A 20,469-nucleotide genomic window follows, 5' to 3' on the forward strand; every position below is an offset into this window, starting at 1 on the left:
TCTTGGCAGAGATATTGGAGCAGTTTTCCATTTCCTTCTCCAGTTCGTTACATAGATGAGGAAACTGAGACAAACAGGGTTAAGTGATTTGCTCAGGGTCATATAGCTAGTAAGAATGTGAGGCCAGATTTGAACTCAGAAAGATGCCTTCCTGACTCCAGGCCCAGAACACTATCTATCTACTGTGACAACTAGATGCCCATTCTTTGTCTATGCTCTCGTTCTCTCTCTCTCTCTCTCTCTCTCTCTCTCTCTCTCTCTCTCTGTCTAGCCATACATGCATACATATATATATCTCTTCATACATACATATATACACATGTATATATGTTAATGAAATAATTGGTGTGGGTATTAGAAAATTTCACAAATGACTGACTGTTCAAATTCTCCAAAGTTCAAAATTTATCCTCTAAGGAACTCATCAAAAAATCAGAAGCCCTAGGATACAGTTTCTAACTCTTGGCCGTGAAAATATTGTTTTCAGAAAGTATCCTCCCTGTCTCTCTCCCAAATAGCATTGCTGTTTATTCCTGGGAGCCAGTTTATATTTTTAAATATTTTTTCTTTATATTGGTACAAGTTTCACAGAAAAAAGTTTAAAGTCTCTGTTGCTCATGACCAATAATATCTTCCCTATTTATTTTATTTTTTTTAAATTTATTTTTATTAAAGATGTTATTTGAGTTTTACAATTTTCCCCCCAATCTTACTTCCCTCCCTCAACACCCCCCCTCCATGGAAAGCAATCTGTTAGTCTTTACTTTGTTTCCATGTTGTACCTTGATCCAAATTGAGTGTGATGAGAGAGAAACCATATCCTTAAAGAAGAGACAAGAAGTCTAAGAGGTAACAAGATCAGACAATAAGATATCTGTTTTTTTTCCCCTAAATTAAAGGAATAGTCCTTGAACTTTGCTCAAACTCAACAGCTCCTTATCTGGATACAGATGGTATTCTCCTTTGCAGACAACCCAAAATTGTTCCTGATTGTTGCACTGATGGAATGAGCCAGTCCTTCAAGGTTGAACATCACCCCCATGTTGCTGTTAGGGTGTACAGTGTTTTTCTGGTTCTGCTCATCTCACTCAGCATCAGTTCATGCAAATCCTTCCTGGCTTCCCTGAAATCCCATCCCTCCTGGTTTCTAATAGAACAATAGTATTCCATGACATATATATATACCACAGTTTGCTAAGCCATTCCCCAATTGAAGGACATTTACTTGATTTCCAATTCTTTGCCACAACAAACAGGGCTGCTATAAATATTTTTGTACAAGTGATGCTTTTACCCTTTTTCATTATCTCCTCAGGATATAGACCCAGTAGTGGTATTACTGGGAAAAAGGGTATGCACATTTTTGTTGCCCTTTGAGCATAGTTCCAAATAGCTCTCCAGAAAGGTTGGATGAGTTCACAGCTCCACCAACAGTGTAATAGTGTCCCAGATTTCCCACAACCCTTCCAACAATGATCATTTTCCTTTCTGGTCATATTGGCCAATCTGAGAGGTGTGAGGTAGTACCTCAGAGATGTTTAATTTGCATTTCTCTAATAATTAATGATTTAGAGCAATTTTTCATATGACTATGGATTGCTTTGGTCTCCTCATCTGTAAATTGCCTTTGTATATCCTTTGACCATTTGTCAGTTGGGGAATGCCTTTTTGTTTTAAAAATATGACTCAGTTCTCTGTATATTTTAGAAATGAGTACTTTGTCAGAATCATTAGTTGTAAAGATTGTTTCCCAATTTACTACATTTCTTTTGATCTTGGTTACATTGGTTTTATCTGTGCAAAGGCTTTTTAATTTAATATAATGAAATCATCTAATTGGTTTTTAGTGATGTTCTCCAACTCTTCCTTAGTTATAAACTGCTCCCCTCTCCATAGATCTGACAGGTAAACTAGTTCTTGATCTTCTAATTTGCTAATAGTATTGTTTTTAATGTCTAAGTCCTGTAACCATTTGGATTTTATCTTGGTAAAGGGTGTGAGGTGTTGGTCTAATTTAAGTTTCTTCCATACTAACTTCCAATTATCCCAGCAGTTTTTATCAAAGAGGGAGTTTTTATCCCAATAGCCAGACTCTTTGGGTTTTCAAACAGCAGCTTACTTTAATCATCTCCTGCTTTTATACCTAGTCTATTCCACTGGTCTACCACTCTATTTCTTAGCCAATACCAAACAGTTTTGATGACTGATGTTTTATAATATAATTTTAGATCAGGTAGAGCTAAGCCCCCTTCTTTTGCACTTTTTTTCATTAAGCTCCTGGAAATTCTTGACTTTTTAGTTCTCCATATGAATTTACTTACAATTTTTTCTAACTCATTAAAGTAATTTTTTGGAATTTTGATTGGTAGGGTACTAAACAGATAGTTTAGTTTTGGTAGAATTGTCATTTTTATTATATTAGCTCTACCTATCCATGAGCAGTTGATATTTGCCCAGTTATTTAAATCTTATTTATTTTGTGTGAGAAGTGTTTTATAATTGTTTTCAAAAAGATTCTGAGTATGTCTTGGCAAATAAACTCCTAAATATTTTATATTGTCTGAGGTTACTTTGAATGGGATTTCTATTTCTAGCTCTTCCTGCTGTATCTTGCTACATATATATGTATATATACATATATATATATAAAAGTTGAGGATTTATGAGGGTTTATTTTATAGCCTGCAACTTTGCTAAAATTGCTAATTGTTTCCAGTAGTCTTTTGCATGATTTCTTGGAATTCTCTAGGTAGACCATCATGTCATCGGCAAAGAGTGAGAGTTTTGTCTCTTCCTTCCCAATTCTAATTCCTTCGATTTCTTTTTCTTCTCTAATTGCTGAAGCTAACATTGAATAGTAGTGGTGATAATGGGCACCCTTGTTTCACCCTGATCTTATTTGGAATGCCTCTAGCCTCTCCCCATTGAATATAATGCTTGTTGATGGTTTCAGATAGATACTGCTAATTATTCTAAGGAGCAGTCCATTTATTCCTACACTCTCTAGTGTTTTTAGTAGGAATGAATGCTATATTTTGTCAAAAGCTTTTCCAGCATCTATTGATATGATCATATAATTTCTGATAGGTTTGTTGATAATTGAGTATACTAACAGTTTTCCTAATATTGAACCAACTCTGCATTCCTGGAATAAATCCTGCTTGATCATATTGTATTATCCTAGTGACAACTTGTTGTAATCATTTTGCTAAGATGTTATTCAAGATTTTTGCATCTATATTCATCAGGTAGATAGGTCTATAATTTTCTTTTTCTGTTTTAACTCTTCTTGGTTTAGGTAACAGTACCATATTGGTTTCATAGAAAGAGTTAGGCAGAGTTCCATCTTTCCCTATTTTTTCCAAAGAGTTTATATAGAATTGGAACCAATTGTTCCTTAAATGTTTGGTAGAATTCACTTGTGAATCCATCAGGCCCTGGAGATTTTTTCTTAGGGAGTTCAATGATGGCTTGTTGAATTTCTTTTTCTGAGATAGGGTTGTTTAGGTATTTAATCTCCTCTTCATTTAACCTGGGCAACCTATATTTTTGTAAATATTCATCCATTTCACTTAGATTATCAAATTTATTGTCATAGAATTGGGCAAAATAATTTCAAATTATTACTTTAATTTCCTCCTCATTGGTGGTGAGTTCCCCTTTTTCATTTATGATACTGCAATTTTGTTTTCTTCTTTCTTTTTTTAATCAAATTGACCAGAGGGTTATCAATTTTATTAGTTTTTTCATAATACCAACTTTTGGTTTTATTTATTTATTCAATAATCTTTTTGCTTTCTACTTTATTAATTTCTCTAATTTTAAGAATTTCTAATTTGGTATTTAATTGGGTATTTTTGATTTGTTCTTCTCTAATTTTTTTAGTTGCATGCTTCATTCATTGATTTCCACTTTCTCCGATTTATTCATGTAAGCATTTAAATAATATATCCCTTGAGAGTTGCTTTGAATGAATCCCATAGGCTTTGGTATGTTGTTTCATTATTATCATTATCGAGATAAAATGGTTAATTCTTTCTATAATTTGTTTTTTGGTCCACTTATTTTTTAAAATGACATTATTCAGTTTCCAATTTGTTCTGGGTCTATATCTCCTTGGCCCAGTATTGCATATGACTTTTATTGCATTTTGATCTGAGAAGGATGTATTCACTATTTCTGCCTTTCTGCAGTTGATCATTAGTTTTTTATGTCCTAGTACATGATCAGTTTTTGTATAAATTACATGTACTGCAGAGAAAAGGGTATACTCCTTTCTATCCTCATTCAGTTTCCTCCATAAGTCTACCATATCTAATTTTTCTAACAATCTATTTACCTCCTTAACTTCTTTCTTGTTTATTTTATGATTTGATTTATCTAGATCTGAGAGTGGGAGGTTGAGGTCTCCCACTAGTAGAGTTTTTTTGTCTATGTCTTCCTGTAGTTCTTTCAGCTTCTCCTCTAATAATTTGGATGCTAGCCCACTGGGTGCATATATATATATATATATATATATATATATATATATATATATATTCAGTATTGAAATAACTTTATTGTCTATGGTACCTTTTAGGAGGATAAAGTTTCCTTCCTTATTTCTTTTAATGCTATCTATTTTTGCTGCTGCTTTGTCTGAGAGAAGGATTGCTATCCCTTCTTTTTCTGCTTCAGCTGAAGCAAAATATATTTTGCTCCAACCTTTTACCTTTACTATATATGTATCTCTCTGCTTAAAATGCATTTCTTATAAGCAGCATATTGTAGGATTCTGGTTTTTAATACACTCTGCTATTTGCTTATGTTTTAAGGGAGAGTTCATCCCATTCACATTCAAAGTTATGATTACTAATTCTTTATTGTCCTCTGTGCTATCTTCCCTCTCTTTGTATTTTCCCCCTTCCCCCTTATCCATATTCCCCAGTATTTATTTTCTGAATACCACCCCCTTAAGTGTGTTTGCCCTCCTATATCACCCCTCCCCTTTCTTTCCCCTTTCCCTTTTTCCCTTTTCCCTTCCCTTCCTTTTGTTATTTCCCCTTTTCCCCCCACTCCATTTCCCTTTCTCCATTCCCCCTTCCCCTTTTGCCCTTTTAATACTTGAAAGGTTAGATGTTTTATAAGTTAACTGAATATGTGTAGGTTGACTTTAAGCCAAGTCTGATGAGAAGAACATTCAGGTGTTTCTCATCTGTTCCCTTCTTCCCCTCTATTACCATAGGTATTCTGTACCTCTTAGTGTAATGAGATTTACCCCACTTAATCCCCTCCTTCCTCCTGTCTCTTTCCTGTCCCCCTTTTTAAGGAGGTAGTGTTTTTTTTAAATCATTCAACCTGAGTCATAGAAAATTCTGTGTATCTGTCACTTCTACTTAAGTATATTCTATTGAGTAGAGTTAAAATTCTTGGGAGTTATTAGAGTTTTTCTCCCAAATGTGGTTAAATTCAGTTACATCTCTTTAGATAGCAGTCTCATGGATAGATCATGAATGTCCATCATTTCTGGCTGGGTATATTCTCTCTGTTAGAGTTACAATTCTCAAGATTTATGAGAATCTTTTTCTGGGATATAGCCAGTTTCAACTTACTGGATAGCAGTTTTTTCCCTTTTACTCCCCCCCCTTATTTTTTACCTTTTCATGTGTCTCTTGAACCTCCTGTTTCATGTCTGAATTTTCTATTTAGCTCTGGTCTTTTCATCAGGCATTTTTGGAATTCTTCCATTTTGTTAAATGTCCATCTTTTTCCCTGGAAGAGAAGGCTCAGCTTTGCAGGAAAGTAGATTCTTGGCTGCATTCCAAGCTCCCTTGCTCTTCAAAATATCTCATTCCAGCCCCTTCGATCCCTTAATGTTGATGCACCCAGGTCCTGTGTGATCCTTACTGTGGCTCCTTGATATTTAAATTGTTTCTTTCTGGCTGCTTGTAAGATTTTCTCTTTTATCTGATAGTTTTGGAATTTGGCCACAACATTCCTTGGTGTTTTCATTTTAGTATCTTTTTCTGGAGGGGATCGATGTAGTCTTTCAATAACTACTTTGTCCTCTGATTCCATGATATCAGGGCAGTTTTCCATCACTAGATCCTGTAAGATTAAGTCCAGGCTCTTTTTCTCTTCAGTGTTTTCAGGAAGTCCTATAATTTTCATCTTGCCCCTCCTTGATCAATTCTCAAGCTCAGTGGTTTTGTTGATGAGGTATTTTACATTTTCTACTATTTTTTGATTTTGTTTAACTGACTCTTGCTATCTCATGGAGTCATTAGTTTCTTTAGATTCCATTCTTTTTTTGGGGGAGGAATTTTCTTCATTAACCTTTTGCAACTGCTTTTCCAATTGTTCAATTCTACTTTTGAAAGAACTTTCCATTTGACCAATTGAGGTTTTGAGAGAATTATTTTCTTTTTGCATTTGCCCAATTGAGGATCTGAGAGAATTATTCTCATTTTGTATTTGTCCAGTTGATGATGTGAGGGATTTATTCTCCTTTTGTAATTGTCCAATTGATGATCCGAGAGATTTATTCTCATTTTGTATTTGTCCAATTGTGGATCTGAGAGATTTATTCTTTTTTTGTATTTGTCCAATTGTACTTAAGGATTTGTTTTCTTGTTGCAAGGTATTAATTATCTCTCTCCCAAATTTTTAAGCTCCGTCCTTATTTCTTCAATGAAGTCTTTCTTTGCTGAGAACCAGATTTTATTCTCCTCAGAGTTTCTAGGTCTTTCTGACTTAGGGTCTTTCCCTTCCAAGAATTTTTCTATGGATCCACCTTCCACTTCATTTTCCTAAGACCTTGAGTTGGGGCGGGGCTGGTTCACAGGGCCTTGGGATGGCTAAATGCTTTACTCACTGAATATAACTTCTCGTCTGGCCAGTAGGAGGTGGTGCTGGTTGCTTTCTCTGGAGTGTCTGTGACCTTGATTGAGGCCTTCTCCCTGAGGGAGGGGTTGGAGCTATTGAATTCTTTTGCCTTCAATCAATGGTGGGCTTTACTCTAGCCTGAGGTCATTCCTCTCTTGATTGTCAGCTGGGCTGATTCTTCTGCTCACACACCTGGGCCTCAGGCAGAATTAGTCTGCAAATGTTTGTTCTGGGAAGAGGCCTCAGCTGTAATGGAGGTGTGGACACAGTTCCTCAGATCAGAGGAGCTCAGGGATGATGTCCACAGCTCTCCTGCACCGGAACTCTCCCCCCAGCCCTGTCCATAAGCTCCAGAGGGACAGCAACACCAGCACCTCTGCTCCATAGCTGACTCAAGCCCCTGCTGTCTAGCCCCACCGCTGATCTAGCAGGTGCGGCTCTCAGGCCCTCCCTGGCTCCAGTTCAGCTGCTAATCTGTCTGATCCAGGGCTGTACCGCCCTCTGAGCCCAGACTCACCAGCCGAATTCTGCCAATGCTGCTGCTGGAGACAAATCCTGAGGTAGATGTTCTTTCTCCTGGCTTTTCTGCCTGGGTTTTGTGGGTCAGATTTCTGTTGAGGGTTTTTTTCCCCAATATGATAGATGGGGAAAGATCAGGAGACTTTAGAACTGTGCCTGTCTTCTTTTTGCCATCTTGGCTGGAAGTCCTATTTATTTTTTAATAATATTAAAAACAAAGAAGACAATCTCATCATTATTAGGGTCAGATATCAATAGAAATGAATTCAAAGAATAATGGCATCTTTGAAGTTAGAGGGATCTTAGATGTCATCTAGTATTTTTAAAAATATTTTATTTATTTTTTCCAACCAAATGCAACACTTACCAACTTCACTAAATTCCAATTTATTTTCCTTCAAATCAAATCAATAACTACTTAACTGAGAATATACTTGGTGGAGATAGCAAGTCTAAGATAAATATACTCTACCCTAAATCTAAACAACTATAAAGCAAAATATCTTCAAATGAACTATAGATATTATGTACTCTATAAATTCAGAAGAGAAGGAAAGATATTTTAAGTATACTCATGAAAGGTATCATGAAGAGATAGGTAGTCATAGAAAATAAGTTGGATTTGGAAACATAGGTATATAGATTTAGAACTTGAAGAGAACATCTATATCTTTATTTACAGATAGGGAGATTTAGGCCCACAGTCAGTGACCTAGTGACTTATCAGTGTTCATTCAGGTAGGCAGTAAGTGGCAGGGATTCAAACCCAAGTCCTTCTACTCCAGACCCCATGCCCATTCCCCACTTACCATACATTCTCTCAGTCAAGATAGGGAAGATAGAGCAATGGTATTAGTAAAAACTTTTTTTTTTGACTAAGCTACATGTTCTGTCCTTCAACAAACTTTCCCATGATGAAAAGACAAAGCATGTAACCTCTAGTTCCTGTTGCTTTGAGGAAGTGAAAACTATTTTGTGCAATGCATGAAAGCTCTATCTCACCCCCTTTCAAGCCACTAAATTAGTTGGATATATCCTAAATCATTTTATAGTTTGCCAAGCTTGAATGACCCTTGCCAACACCATCTAATGGCAAGAACTTTGTGTTGACATAACATAGAAAAGCAAACCAATATAGTCCTAAGTTACTCAGTTCCTTTTAAAGAAAAGAAGCAGAATGATAAAGAGAAGCCAGACAGATTTATATTTCTGGCTTTGCCACTGAATTTTTCTTTATGAGTGTGAGTTCTTTAACTCTACAATGTTTTAAGACTTTGGTCAGAAAATAGGGATGTCAGTTCTTATCACAAAGCTTTTTTTATAGGCAGATCCAAAGAAGGTTGATGACAACATTCACCAGGGACAGTTGTGATCTTCACATGATATGACAGCCAATAGAGGGTGCTCATGTTGAGTGATAGATTGAGTACACCCCTGGCAGATGGAAACTTTTTATTCAGTCAGACATTACCTATCTTACATTTGTAATTGGAAAAAGAATGTGGTTCTGACAAGTGGTGGTAGTCATGTGTAAGAGGCATCTGATGATTGATGTCATTGAATGAAAGGATCATAGGATTTATGAACTGGAAGGGACTTTGAGGCAAATTTAGGTTAAGAAAGGGGAATGTCTTACTAATGAGACTAAGCAGAGTTACTTAGATTAACTCCAAGTTCAGTATTCATTCCAGCATACATGTTGACCTCTCAGTATATATAAAATATGATCTTCAAACTTAAGGAAAAATTATTTAGATAAGGAAGCAAGATATAGCCAAGTTTCCCCAAACTACTCAAGTTCAAGGCATACTTTGGGTCAGTGTCCACTCAAAAGTATAACTCCTCCAATATTTCTTTTTATTAACCAACCACAGAACCCACTAGCTTAAAAGGAAAGATATTTCATTAAGTAACTTAACAAGAAAAATGACTAAGGATTTTCCTCCTCTGCAGACAGGAATATAATTTCTCATATATTTCTATTATATTCCTGGGAACTCTTGTGGGGAATAAAATACAGGAGAAGGCAAATGCACCAAAATCTGTGCAACTTGGGCAATGTATTCTAGCAGGTACATATCCCAGCTAATACCTTTTCCTCTTTGGAGCCTTTGTTAATTATCTGCTTGTCTTTTCAAGTCCATTGTTACATGCTCCTGTCTGGGTCCTCTGTTGCTATTTGGTCTTCTGCTGAGTTTCAGATGTTATATGTCCTTTTCCTCATAGGCCAATGTCTTGGTTCCCTTTTTTGCCCCTTAAGCCTAAGGGACCTTGTGAGCTTTTTCTTAGACTTACTCATTTTCATGCATAGTCCTGATAGCAAAATACAGCAGAAGTCCAAAAGCTTAGAGTAAAGCTGTCATTTAGACTGGATCTGCCTCAGGTTTTTTACTCCTTAAATCAGATAGATATTTGAATTAAGTGAGGAATTAACTCATAATTTTTTTTCAAACCCTGTCATATCAATTATGGATCATGTTAACTCTTATTGGGGCCTTTAGTGTGGTGGCAACTTTTGTTTTTTGGTTTTTGCAAGGCAAATGGAGTCAAGTGGCTTGCCCAAGGCCACACAGCTAGGTAATTATTAAGTGTCTGAGACCGGATTTGAACCCAGGTACTTCTGGCTCCAGGGCCGGTGCTTTATCTACTCTGCCACCTAGCTGCCCCATGGTGGCAACTTTTGTTAGATGTTTCTACCATCAACTAAGTCACTGACTTTTTTTTAATTGATATTTTATTTTATTTCTCCAGTTACATGTTATGAAAGTTTTTCAACATTCATCCACATGCATTTGCATATTTTTAACTTACATAATTTCCTTCCACCCTCCCTTCCCACCTCCTCCCCTTAGCAATGTTGTACATATACATTTGTGTCTAACATGTTTACAGAGTAGTCATTTTCTGTGTGAGGAATTGGGATTAAGGGAAAAGAAAGAAAACCATGAGCTAGAGAAGAAAAACATGAGAAATTTTTAAAAATTGAATGTGCCACTGACTTTCTTTCAAAAATTTGGGAAAAGGGGTATGCAATAGTACTCTAACTAGAATGTTGGCAATTAATATTTATTGTTCAGAGCAGAGTCGAGTCAAGTGACATAGGGACATTGAGACTTCTGAGGAAGAGAGAGAGGTTGGAGCCCTTCATCTTAAACTGGAGGACAAGGAAACTTGTATGAACTCAGAAGCGGTCTCCTTAGCTACTAACAGTGCTCCACATTTCTCACATCTGTCCTCTTCTCTCCATTCACATTGGTACATTCTTGGTTCAGGCTCTCATCACCTACCACTCAAGTTACTGAAAAACAATCTCCATGTTTCAAGTTTTGCTTTTCTCTAATCCATTATTTGATCAAGGAAGGAAACCAATGAAAAAGCATTTATTAAAGATCTGATCCTTACCAGCTACTATGCTGACACTGGGGGATACAAAGATGGAAAATAGGAGAGTCATCACCCTCAAGAAACAGATTTATATGGGGGGGGGAATAAAAAAACATGCAGAGATCCAGTATAAAGGGAAAACATTCCTAAGGGAGCCCTGGGGATGAAGTAGCAGTTAGGAGATCCAGGAAAGATCTCTTGAAGAAAGGTAATATTTGAGCTGAGTTGGAAAGCAAGTTAGGAATTCTAAGACTTGAGAAGTGAGAAGGGAGAGAGTGAATTCATAGGATCATAGGATCATACATTTATAACCGGAAAGGACTTAAGAGAGATAACCAACCTTCCTAGTTTTTTGTTCAGTTGTTTCAGTTGTGTTTGACTCATCTTGACCCCATTTAAGTTTTTCTTGGCCTGAACCATTTCCTTCTCCAGCTCATTTTACAGATGAGGGAACTGAGGCAAAAAAGGGTTACATGAATTACCCAGGGTAACACATATGACCCTCAAACTTAAGGAAAGAATTATTTAGTTAAGGAAATAAAATATAGCCAAGTTGCCCCCAAACTACTCAAGTTCAAGGCATATTTTTGGGTCAGTGTACACTCAAAAATATATCTTTTCTAAACATTTCTTTTGATAAACCAACTCACAGAACAAAAACACTAGCTTAAAACAAGACATCTGAGGTCAGATTTGAATTGAGAAAGATGAGTCATCTTGATTTCAGGCCCGACTCTCTATCCACTGTACCATCTAGCTACCCCAGTCCTCTTCATTCTAACATAAGGAAAAAGAGGTCTTCCCATAAATAACTTTCCCCAAAATCACATAGATAGTAATAGTCAAGATTTGAAACCAGAACCTCTGAGGCCTGATTTCCACTATTTTACCCAACTTGGAGAACTGTCAGGGCATACATTGCACATATATATTGACTGAAATTTCCGGGTTCTCCCAATCCCATGACAGAGTTTATAAGGGAGAACTGAGTGCCTCATTCAATTGCAAATGAGGAAACTGAGGTCTGCATAAATGAAGTTACTAGTCCAAAGTCACTCAAATGTAATACAATATAAAACAGTACACACAGAGAAACCAGGTTTTCTGGTTTCTGCTCTTTTCACTATAATATGGAACCATTTAAGAGGTTACTTTTTTAAATGCTTCAGCTCCTGCAACTAAGGATAGGGATCAATGTGAACAGAAAAGGGGTAGAAGTGGGAGGAAAAGGAAAATAAAAGAAAAGTACCATAAAGGGATGGAGATTTAAAAAAAAAAGACCAACTTCTTGAAAGTGAGAGCAAAAGAAAAGAAACAGTAGGGACAAATCAGGGGAAAGGGGAGCTAGAAGACAAGTATTAGCAAAGGCAATTCTTTACTTATAGCAGAGATGCTCATCAAGAAATGGTATAAGCATTAATTGTAGGGACAATTATTAAAAGATAAGAATTCTGCCTCTGTTTTGGTAGGCAACTATTTTTCTTTCCAAATCCTCTTTATTCTTCTCTCTGAGGCACTTTACCAACTAAGTTACTTGGATTTGGGAAGTTCAGCCAGGTTTTTTATTTGCAGTTGAATGCATGGGGTGTTCTGGGAGGAATAGCACCTCAGCCGTGAGGGATTGATGAGCCTTTATCAGGGATGCTCATACATTGCAGTCGCCACATTTTGGCAAATCATCTTAATAGATGGGTAAACCAGGTTAAAGGTAACTGAGAGGTCTCAAACCTGTCAATGAGTTGGGAAGGTATCTACCCCAAGCATATGAAAACTTCACCCAAAAGAATGACTGGAGGAAAATAATTTGTTCCAATGGCCATGACAGTGACTGAAGCAGGGGCAGTGGAGTGCTCAGAGTTTGGTCAGACATGGAAGATACTAAGATCAGCCAACCACTCTGTCCTGAGCCATCATCAGTCATCATAACTTGTGTCTTGCCACTGGACTTCAATGACTCTGGAAGAGATGTAAGGCTAATGATTTGGCACAACTCTGACTCACTCAAATTCAATATAGATGAAAGTCATCACCTAAGTTATCATTCGTCCTCTTTGAAAATGAAGGATGAACAACACCAACTAGTTGAAAATATTCACAGAAAACAATCTTCAAATTAGTTAAGAAAGCTGAGTTCTGTGATTAGAAGTCAATGTAATATGCTCAAAACAAAAACTAATTATAGCAAAATTGGATTTTTCTCCTCTTTTGCTTCTTTGCTAAAAATCTAAGGTTTTTTCCCCCCCTTGCTTTTGGATACTCAAAGGCAATTTGTATATGAATATACTTTCTGAAATCAATAGTTTGTTCCTAATCTACCAGGGACAGTTAGGTGGTGCAGAGGATGGAATATTGGACTTGAAGTCAGAACAGAATAGTAGCATCTGTTTCAGATGATCATTGCAAGTATCAAATAAAAACATGTAAAGATCTTCACAAACCCTTTAAATGCTATTGTTGTTATTATTAATCTTATTTAATTTCCTCTAGTTGTCAGCTCAAACTACATCTTAGCAAGGCTCATTTTTGTTCCATTTGCTGAAACAAAACTTTTTCATTTATACTTCCTTGGCTTTATTCATGTAGTTTTATGTCTAGAATTCTCTCTCCATGTCCTCTTGAAAATAGCAATGTACTTTTATTTTCAAGACCCAGCTCAATCAAGGGGTTGAAGATAATAGTTGTTCAGCTCTTTGAAGTTCTGACTTATGTGTTTCTCAAGTTCTATTGCCCTTATTGCATAGCCAAGGATGTGGTAGTAAATATTTAATAATCAGATTTCCAGGGGAAAAAACCCTATGTATACTTCAAGTTCAATCTTCATTATGAACATTTTCTTCAATCATTTTTGTCTAGATGATCAGCTAAAGAATAGTTTAAGTCCTGATTTCCAGTATTTGTCTATTTACAAAATAAATTTTAATTGCTTTTGAGAGCTCACAGTATACCTCTGCATGTGCCACTCTTTTGACCCTTAATCTTGCCTGAACTATTTCACTTTTTTGTAGGTATTTGTGCTACCTTGGTGGGAGGTAAAAAGGTAAACCCTTTGTGGGCAGGGCCACATCCTATGATAAACACTGAATAAATGTGTTTATTTGTCTGACTGATCATTATTGCCTACAATAAACTGTTGTGAGGAAAGCTGCCACAGCTATGAATATATTGTTTAAAATAGTTTGTTTCTTTCTTTTGCCCAATATATTCCCATTTCATGAATGTTTGTTTGCACTGGTAGTTCCTCATGCCTCTCTAATCATTTCTATTTCTTGGAAGCTCTGGTTTTTTTAAGACTCTGCTCCATGATACTTTCTACAGGGATGCTTTTCTGACTTCCATACCCTCCCCACCAAGCTTCTAATGCTCTACTTCCTCAAACTATCTTGTAAATATTTCTCTCTCTCTCCCTCCCTCCTTCCTTTCCTCTTCTCTCTCTCTCTCTCTCTCTCTCTGTATATATATATATATATATATGCATATATATATATATATATATATATATATATATATATATATATATACACACATATACATCCCCAAATAGAAATAAGGTAATTGAGAACGGGGTTGTAATTTGTCCCTGAACACACTGCTTGGGATATTTGGGATATAGTATATATATATTTTTTCCTAAGTTACTTAAATCATCCTTTATTTATTTATTTATTCTTATTTTGTACAAATAATGTTTTTTATACATTACTAAAATATTCTTGCTTAAGAGTAACATAATTCCCCCTCCCCCAAGAAAATATAGACCTTCATAAGTGATAAAGTAAAGGGAAGAGAAAAAATTAAAATTATTATTATTAGTAATAATAGTAATAATAATAGTAGGTATGGCTAGGTGGTGCAGTGGATGGAGCACCAGCCCTGGAGCCAGGAGCACCTGAGCCCAAATCTGGCCCCAGACACCCAACAATCATCCAGTTATGTGACCCCATGCAAGCCACCCCAACCCTGTTGCCCTACAAAAGCCAAAAGGAGACCCAAAATAAAATAAAATAGTAATAGTAATAATAATAATAATAATAATAATAATAGTAGGGGTGGCTGGGTGGAGGACAGATCACTGGCCCTTGAGCCAGGAGCACCCAGGTCCAAATCTGGCCTCAGACACCCAATAATCACCCAGCTGTGTGGCCCCAGGCAGGCCACTCAGTCCCATTTGCCCTGCAACACTCCCCCCTCAGAAAATAATAATAATAAAAATTGTGCTTCAGGTGTTCCAACACCACCAACTCTGTCGTGGGTGGATCACTTTCTTTAGGATAAGTCCATCATAAAAGTTATTTCCATATTTTTCCACTGTTGCCACTGCTGATTGCAACTTCCTCCATTCATACTTCTGTACTACCATGAACTATATTTTCTCTCTCCTTTCACTCTATCTCTGCTGTAGGGTAGTTGAGTGGCACAGCAGACAGATCCCCAGCCCTGGGGCCAAGAGGCCCCAAGACCACATGCCACCACTTACTCAGACTCCACCCAGCCCTATGGTCCTAGACAGGCCATCCAATCCCAGCCCCTTGCAAGAAGTAAAAAAGAAAATGTGTTATATATCTGACCACTCTCCCCCCATGGTCCATCCTCTCCTCCATCACTCACATACCCCCTCCCCTTACCCCTGTGCCTCTTCTCTCCTTTTTACTACAGATGCCTATATCCCATTGAGTATATATGCTGTTTCCTCTCCTGGCCACCTCTGATGAGAGTGAAGATCCACTCATTCCCCCTTGCCTTCCCCACTTCCATATCATTGCAATAGCTTATTGAAATAAAGAAAAATCTTATTATATGAAATATCTTAGCCTATTCCTCCTCTCCTTTTTCTTCCTCCCATTTCATTTCCCTTTTATCTATTGACTATTTTTATAACACAATATATCTTAAGATTTAGCTATAAAAGCTCCCTCTACCTGCTCTATTAAATTAGAAGGTTCATATAAGTATTATCAGTATCATTTTTCTATACAGGAATACATGTAGTTCATCATCATTAAGTCCCTCATATTTTCCTCTTCTCTTCCACTCTCTATGGTTTGCCTGAATCCTGTATTTGAAGATCAAACCTTCTGTTCAGCTTTGGCCATTCCAACAGGAACATATGAAATTCTCCTGGTTCATTGAAAGTCCATCTTTTTCCCTGGAAGAGGGAGTTCAGTTTTGCTGGGTAGTTGATTCTCAGTTGCATTCTAAGGTCTTTTGTCTTCCAGAATATTATATTCTAAGCCCTATGAGCTTTTAAAGTAGTTGCTGCTAAGTCCTGTGTGATCCTGACTGTAGCTCCACAATATTTGAGTTGTGTCCTTCTGGCTGCTTGTAATATTTTCTCTTTGACTTGGGAATTCTGGAACTTGGCTACAATATTCCTGGGGGTTGTTTTTTTTTTTGGATCTCTTTCTTGAGGAGATCAGTGGATTCTCTCCATTTCTATTTTGCCCTCTGCTTCTAGGATATCAGGGCAATTTTCCTGTAATAATTCTGGGAAAATGTTGTCAAGGCTCTTTTCCTGATCATGACTTTCAGGTATTCCAATAATTTTAAAATTATCTTTCCTAAATCTGTTTTCCATATCAGTTGCTTTTTCAATGAAATGTTTCGCATTTTCTTCTAATTTTTCATTCTTTTGGTTTTGAGGTATTGAGCCCTGATTTCTCGTAAAATCATCAGTCTCTCTGAGTTCTATTCTTTATTTGAAGGATTTGTTTTCCTCAGAGAGCTTTCTTATCTCCTTTTCCATCTGGCCAATTCTGCTTTTTAAAGCATTCTTCTCCTCAATAACTGTTTGAACTGTTTTATCCATTTGACCTATGCTGGTTTTTTTTTTTTAACATATTTTCTTCAGCATTTTTTGGATCTCCTTGACTAAGCTGCTGACTTCATTTTCATGTTTTTCCTTCATCTCTCTCATTTCTATCCCCAATTTTTCTCTGTCGTCCTCACTTGATTTTCAAAGTCTTTTTTGAGCTCTGTCATGGCCTGAGCCCAATTTCTGTTTTTCTTGGAGTCTTTAGATGTAGGAACTTGTACCTCCTCATCTTCAGACTGAGTATTTTGATTCTTCCTGGGATCACAGATAAAGTATTTCTCAGTGGTGTTCCTCTTTTTTTCTCTGCTTACTCGTTTTCCCAGCCTGAGTCTGGTTTTGGGGTGCTTCCTGAGTTTTTTGGGACACCCCCACAAGGATCTCAGTGTGTGAGGCTCTGGCTTCCCTCCTGGTCTGTGAATGACCATAAGCACCCCACCACCACAGGGCTGAGGTGGGGGGGCCCTGCTGTTCTATGGAGGGGCCTAGACTGCGATCAGGATCTGAATGTTGTCAGAACCCCAGAGTCCTGTTCCAGGAGCAGAGGACAGAGCTTGGCAGTCTCTCTCTTCACTCCCCTCAGTCTGCTCAATGGGCTCATGCCCTGGGGGCTCCTGCTTACCACTCTGCCTGCTTCTGGTTCCTGGATCTGGGCTGCTGTGGCCACGCTGCTCGCTGTGTTCCCTGAGGGCTGAGCTTCATGTGCTTGCTCTGGCAGAGGTCCCCCGCTGTTCCCCTCAAGTTGTGCTTGGTGCTCCCTGGGGTGTAGATCAGGAAACTGCCTCTGCTGCTGTGAGCCGCTCCCAGTGCCCTGGGGCTGCTTCCAGGAGGCTGAAGTTCCTTTGCTCTGGCAGGCCACCCCTCTGGTGGGCCACCCCTCCTATCCGGATCCCGTGGAGCCCAGCCTTTCTGCTCTTTTCCAGGTTACTTTGGGTTGGACAATTGCCTCACTGGATCCCTCTTTGGGTTCTGTCTCTCAAAAATGTAGTTAGAATTCTTAGTTTATAAGTTTTGCTCCAGAGCAACTGAGAAAAAGTCCTCTCCCATTGTCAACTTGGTTCTGCTCCTTGATATATATAGTATATATTTAATAAATAATTATTGATTGATCAAAATCAAAGATTTTTTCATTTATTAGAGTATTTCTTTCCTTAGGAGACAACTTGAGTATACAGATTATCAGCTTCAATTTTGAAAAGACACATGTTAAGTGGAATGTCAGTGAATATTTGGATGAGAAGAATTTAACTTTCCTTTATGGGTAAGTATTTATGAAGAAAATCCTCAGTGCAATGGAAAATAAATCACATTTGTGCTTTTGAAATACTTTTGTCATATGGGTAGCATGGAGAATGCCAGAAGAAGATCTCATTCTATTTAAGTCTCTAATTTTTCAGAGCTTAGTTCTGTCCATACTTCATATAACAATCACATTTCTCTAAGCTTTCTGATGAGTCATAAGCTTAGGCTCTTAAGCCAGTTATTTCCAAACATGCTTATTCATACCATGGAGAATAGTGGGTTTAGAAGTTAGAGCAGCTGATACTATGGCACCCTTTTAGGATATTTCTGACATTTTCTCCCCTGCTGTTTGATAAGATCAAGGACAGGGTCTGTACCTGTGATTACATTAAAGACAGAGTTTTTTTTTTTAATCCTAGAGATAAATGAAGTTAAAGTCCATTGTAAAATATTTCTTTATATTATTGTTTACATTATGCTTAATCAGGCTAAATATACACATGTCTTTTCAAAATGAATACGGAACTTCTTCATGTAGTGTTTTCCTGGTCTGACAACAACACTGTAACATTTAAGTTTCTATTTTATTTGAAGGTCTATCACTGAGAAACAACAAACCAACCTTTTCATCTCCCAATTATAGTAGAAGAGATTTAGACAAGAAGGGCTTCCTAACATTAATTAAACTAAATGTTCTTTTATCTAAGGTAAGCTCTCTATTATGCCATAGTTGCTTCACATATTTCTGTATAAATCTTTACATTTTCAAATACACACACAAACATATATATATATATATAAAATATAAACACACAAATATGTTATTCTACATTTGAATATTCATATACATATTTACATACATGTAAAATGTAATATAATATAGAGTATAAATTTACAAATTCAAGCTAAATATGTATATATTTTTATATCACTTTTTTCAATACACTCATTTAGGTGTGTGTGTGTGTGTGTGTGTGTGTGTGTGTGTGTGTGTGTGTGTGTTTGTGTGTAACAGAGAAATCCTTTGGCCTTTAGAGAATAGATTCTAGAGGTCTTTATAGAATCATTAATCTAACCTATAAATGATTTCAAAAGTCATCTAGCCTAATCCCTTCATTTAAAAAGAAATGAAGAAATTGAGATTCAGAGTAATCAAGTGACTTGCCAAGAGCCCCCATGAATGCCAGAGTTGGTATATGAACTCATGTATCCTGACTCAAAATCCTATACTTTTTTCACTATACCATACTAACTTTCACATCTTCCTCATATGAGTATGAGTATGAGTATGAGACCCTTCTGAAAACCAATGATAGGATTGAGGGGAAGAGCTATTATTTAGCTCAGGTGAGCATTTTTCATATACTTTAGAAAGTATTTAAATTTGTGTTGTGTTTTAGAAATACCTTTCTCCAAATCTATCATCATCATCATCATCATCATCCCGATTTATGCTTTTTTTTCTCATGGATACGTTTTACATTTACCTTGTTTTTTCTTCTCCCTTCATAAGACTGTAAGGAAAGTATTTTATGTATTATTTTTTCCATTTTACAGATGAGAAAACTGAGATTTAGAGAAGTTGAGTGATTTGCCCATGGTCATAAAGACTAATAGGTACCAAATTATCATATAAATTATTTAAAAAAAAGAAATGGATGACTTATATGGACTTATGTAAAGTCACTAAAATCAGAACAATTTATACCCTACTATATAGTATATATTAATATAAAAATGAAAAGTTTTGTATAATTTTATGAAATGAGCAGAACTAAGGGATCAATTTGTATAATAACAATAATGATGTAAAAAACAATCTATGAAAGCTATAAAAATGATACTTTAAGCAATCTTACATTCTAACTAGCTCATGATACCTCTACAAAATACTACACTGCCACCTCAATGTAGTATGGAGTGATACTGACTTCTTCAAGGTTATGCCAGTGGAGTGGGAATCTTGGCATATACTCCCATTTTGGAAAGCTTTAGGCATGATTCGACAGACCTCTTTAGATAAGATCTAGAATAGTTAATCAATGAAAAGCTTCACACTTGACCTTACCTACTGATAAAGCAAGGGAAAATCCAAAATGATCCTCAGTCTTAGGTAGTCTTTTTTTTTTTTAATAATGAAGGCAGAGTGGTAGAATAAAGGTATAGATTACATTACTGAGAATAGTATAAGTTTTAAATGGTTATGAACAATAACTTACATTGAAAATTTCAAGGTAGAAATTAACATATAAAGTAATTAGTAGCACTAACTCTTTTCTTTAATTGTAGATTGGACAAAGCTTTACCTTCACAACAATGTCCTCACTACACTTTTGATCAAGGTTATACTGCTGGATGTCTTTTTAAAGCTGGAGACAGTAGACTGACATTTTTACTCAAGAGAGAAGATCAAGTTCTTGCACGAAGGAATGTGAAACTTAGCAATTATTGTAAGCATCAAGTTTGGTTTTCTTTTTTGTTTTCTTAGCTGTTGAAAGCTAGTGGAATCAGTTTTCTATACAGACCTAAAGTAGGAAATGATTCTTTAGTGGTAAACATGGATTTTAATGGTGGCTGTCAGTGCATTTGCTAGCTATCATGTTTTTTTTCTCTGTTGGTTTGGATACAGATAGAGAGAAATTAAGAATTAAGAG

The 20,469-nt window shown here is 36.6% G+C and overlaps 1 protein-coding gene across 1 annotated transcript in view; it reads left to right on the plus strand.

Moving 5' to 3' along the window:
- CRLF2 (cytokine receptor like factor 2) overlaps positions 1-20,469 on the plus strand; it is a 46,237-nt gene that overhangs the window by 9,151 nt on the left and 16,617 nt on the right. The window contains exons 2-3 of the mRNA XM_074213675.1: positions 17,729-17,834; positions 20,105-20,265. Of these exons, the coding sequence (XP_074069776.1) occupies positions 17,729-17,834; positions 20,105-20,265 (267 nt within the window). The remainder of the gene's footprint in view (positions 1-17,728; positions 17,835-20,104; positions 20,266-20,469) is intronic.

The sequence above is a fragment of the Macrotis lagotis genome, chromosome 1, assembly GCF_037893015.1.
Source record: "Macrotis lagotis isolate mMagLag1 chromosome 1, bilby.v1.9.chrom.fasta, whole genome shotgun sequence".
Lineage (NCBI taxonomy): Eukaryota > Metazoa > Chordata > Mammalia > Peramelemorphia > Peramelidae > Macrotis > Macrotis lagotis.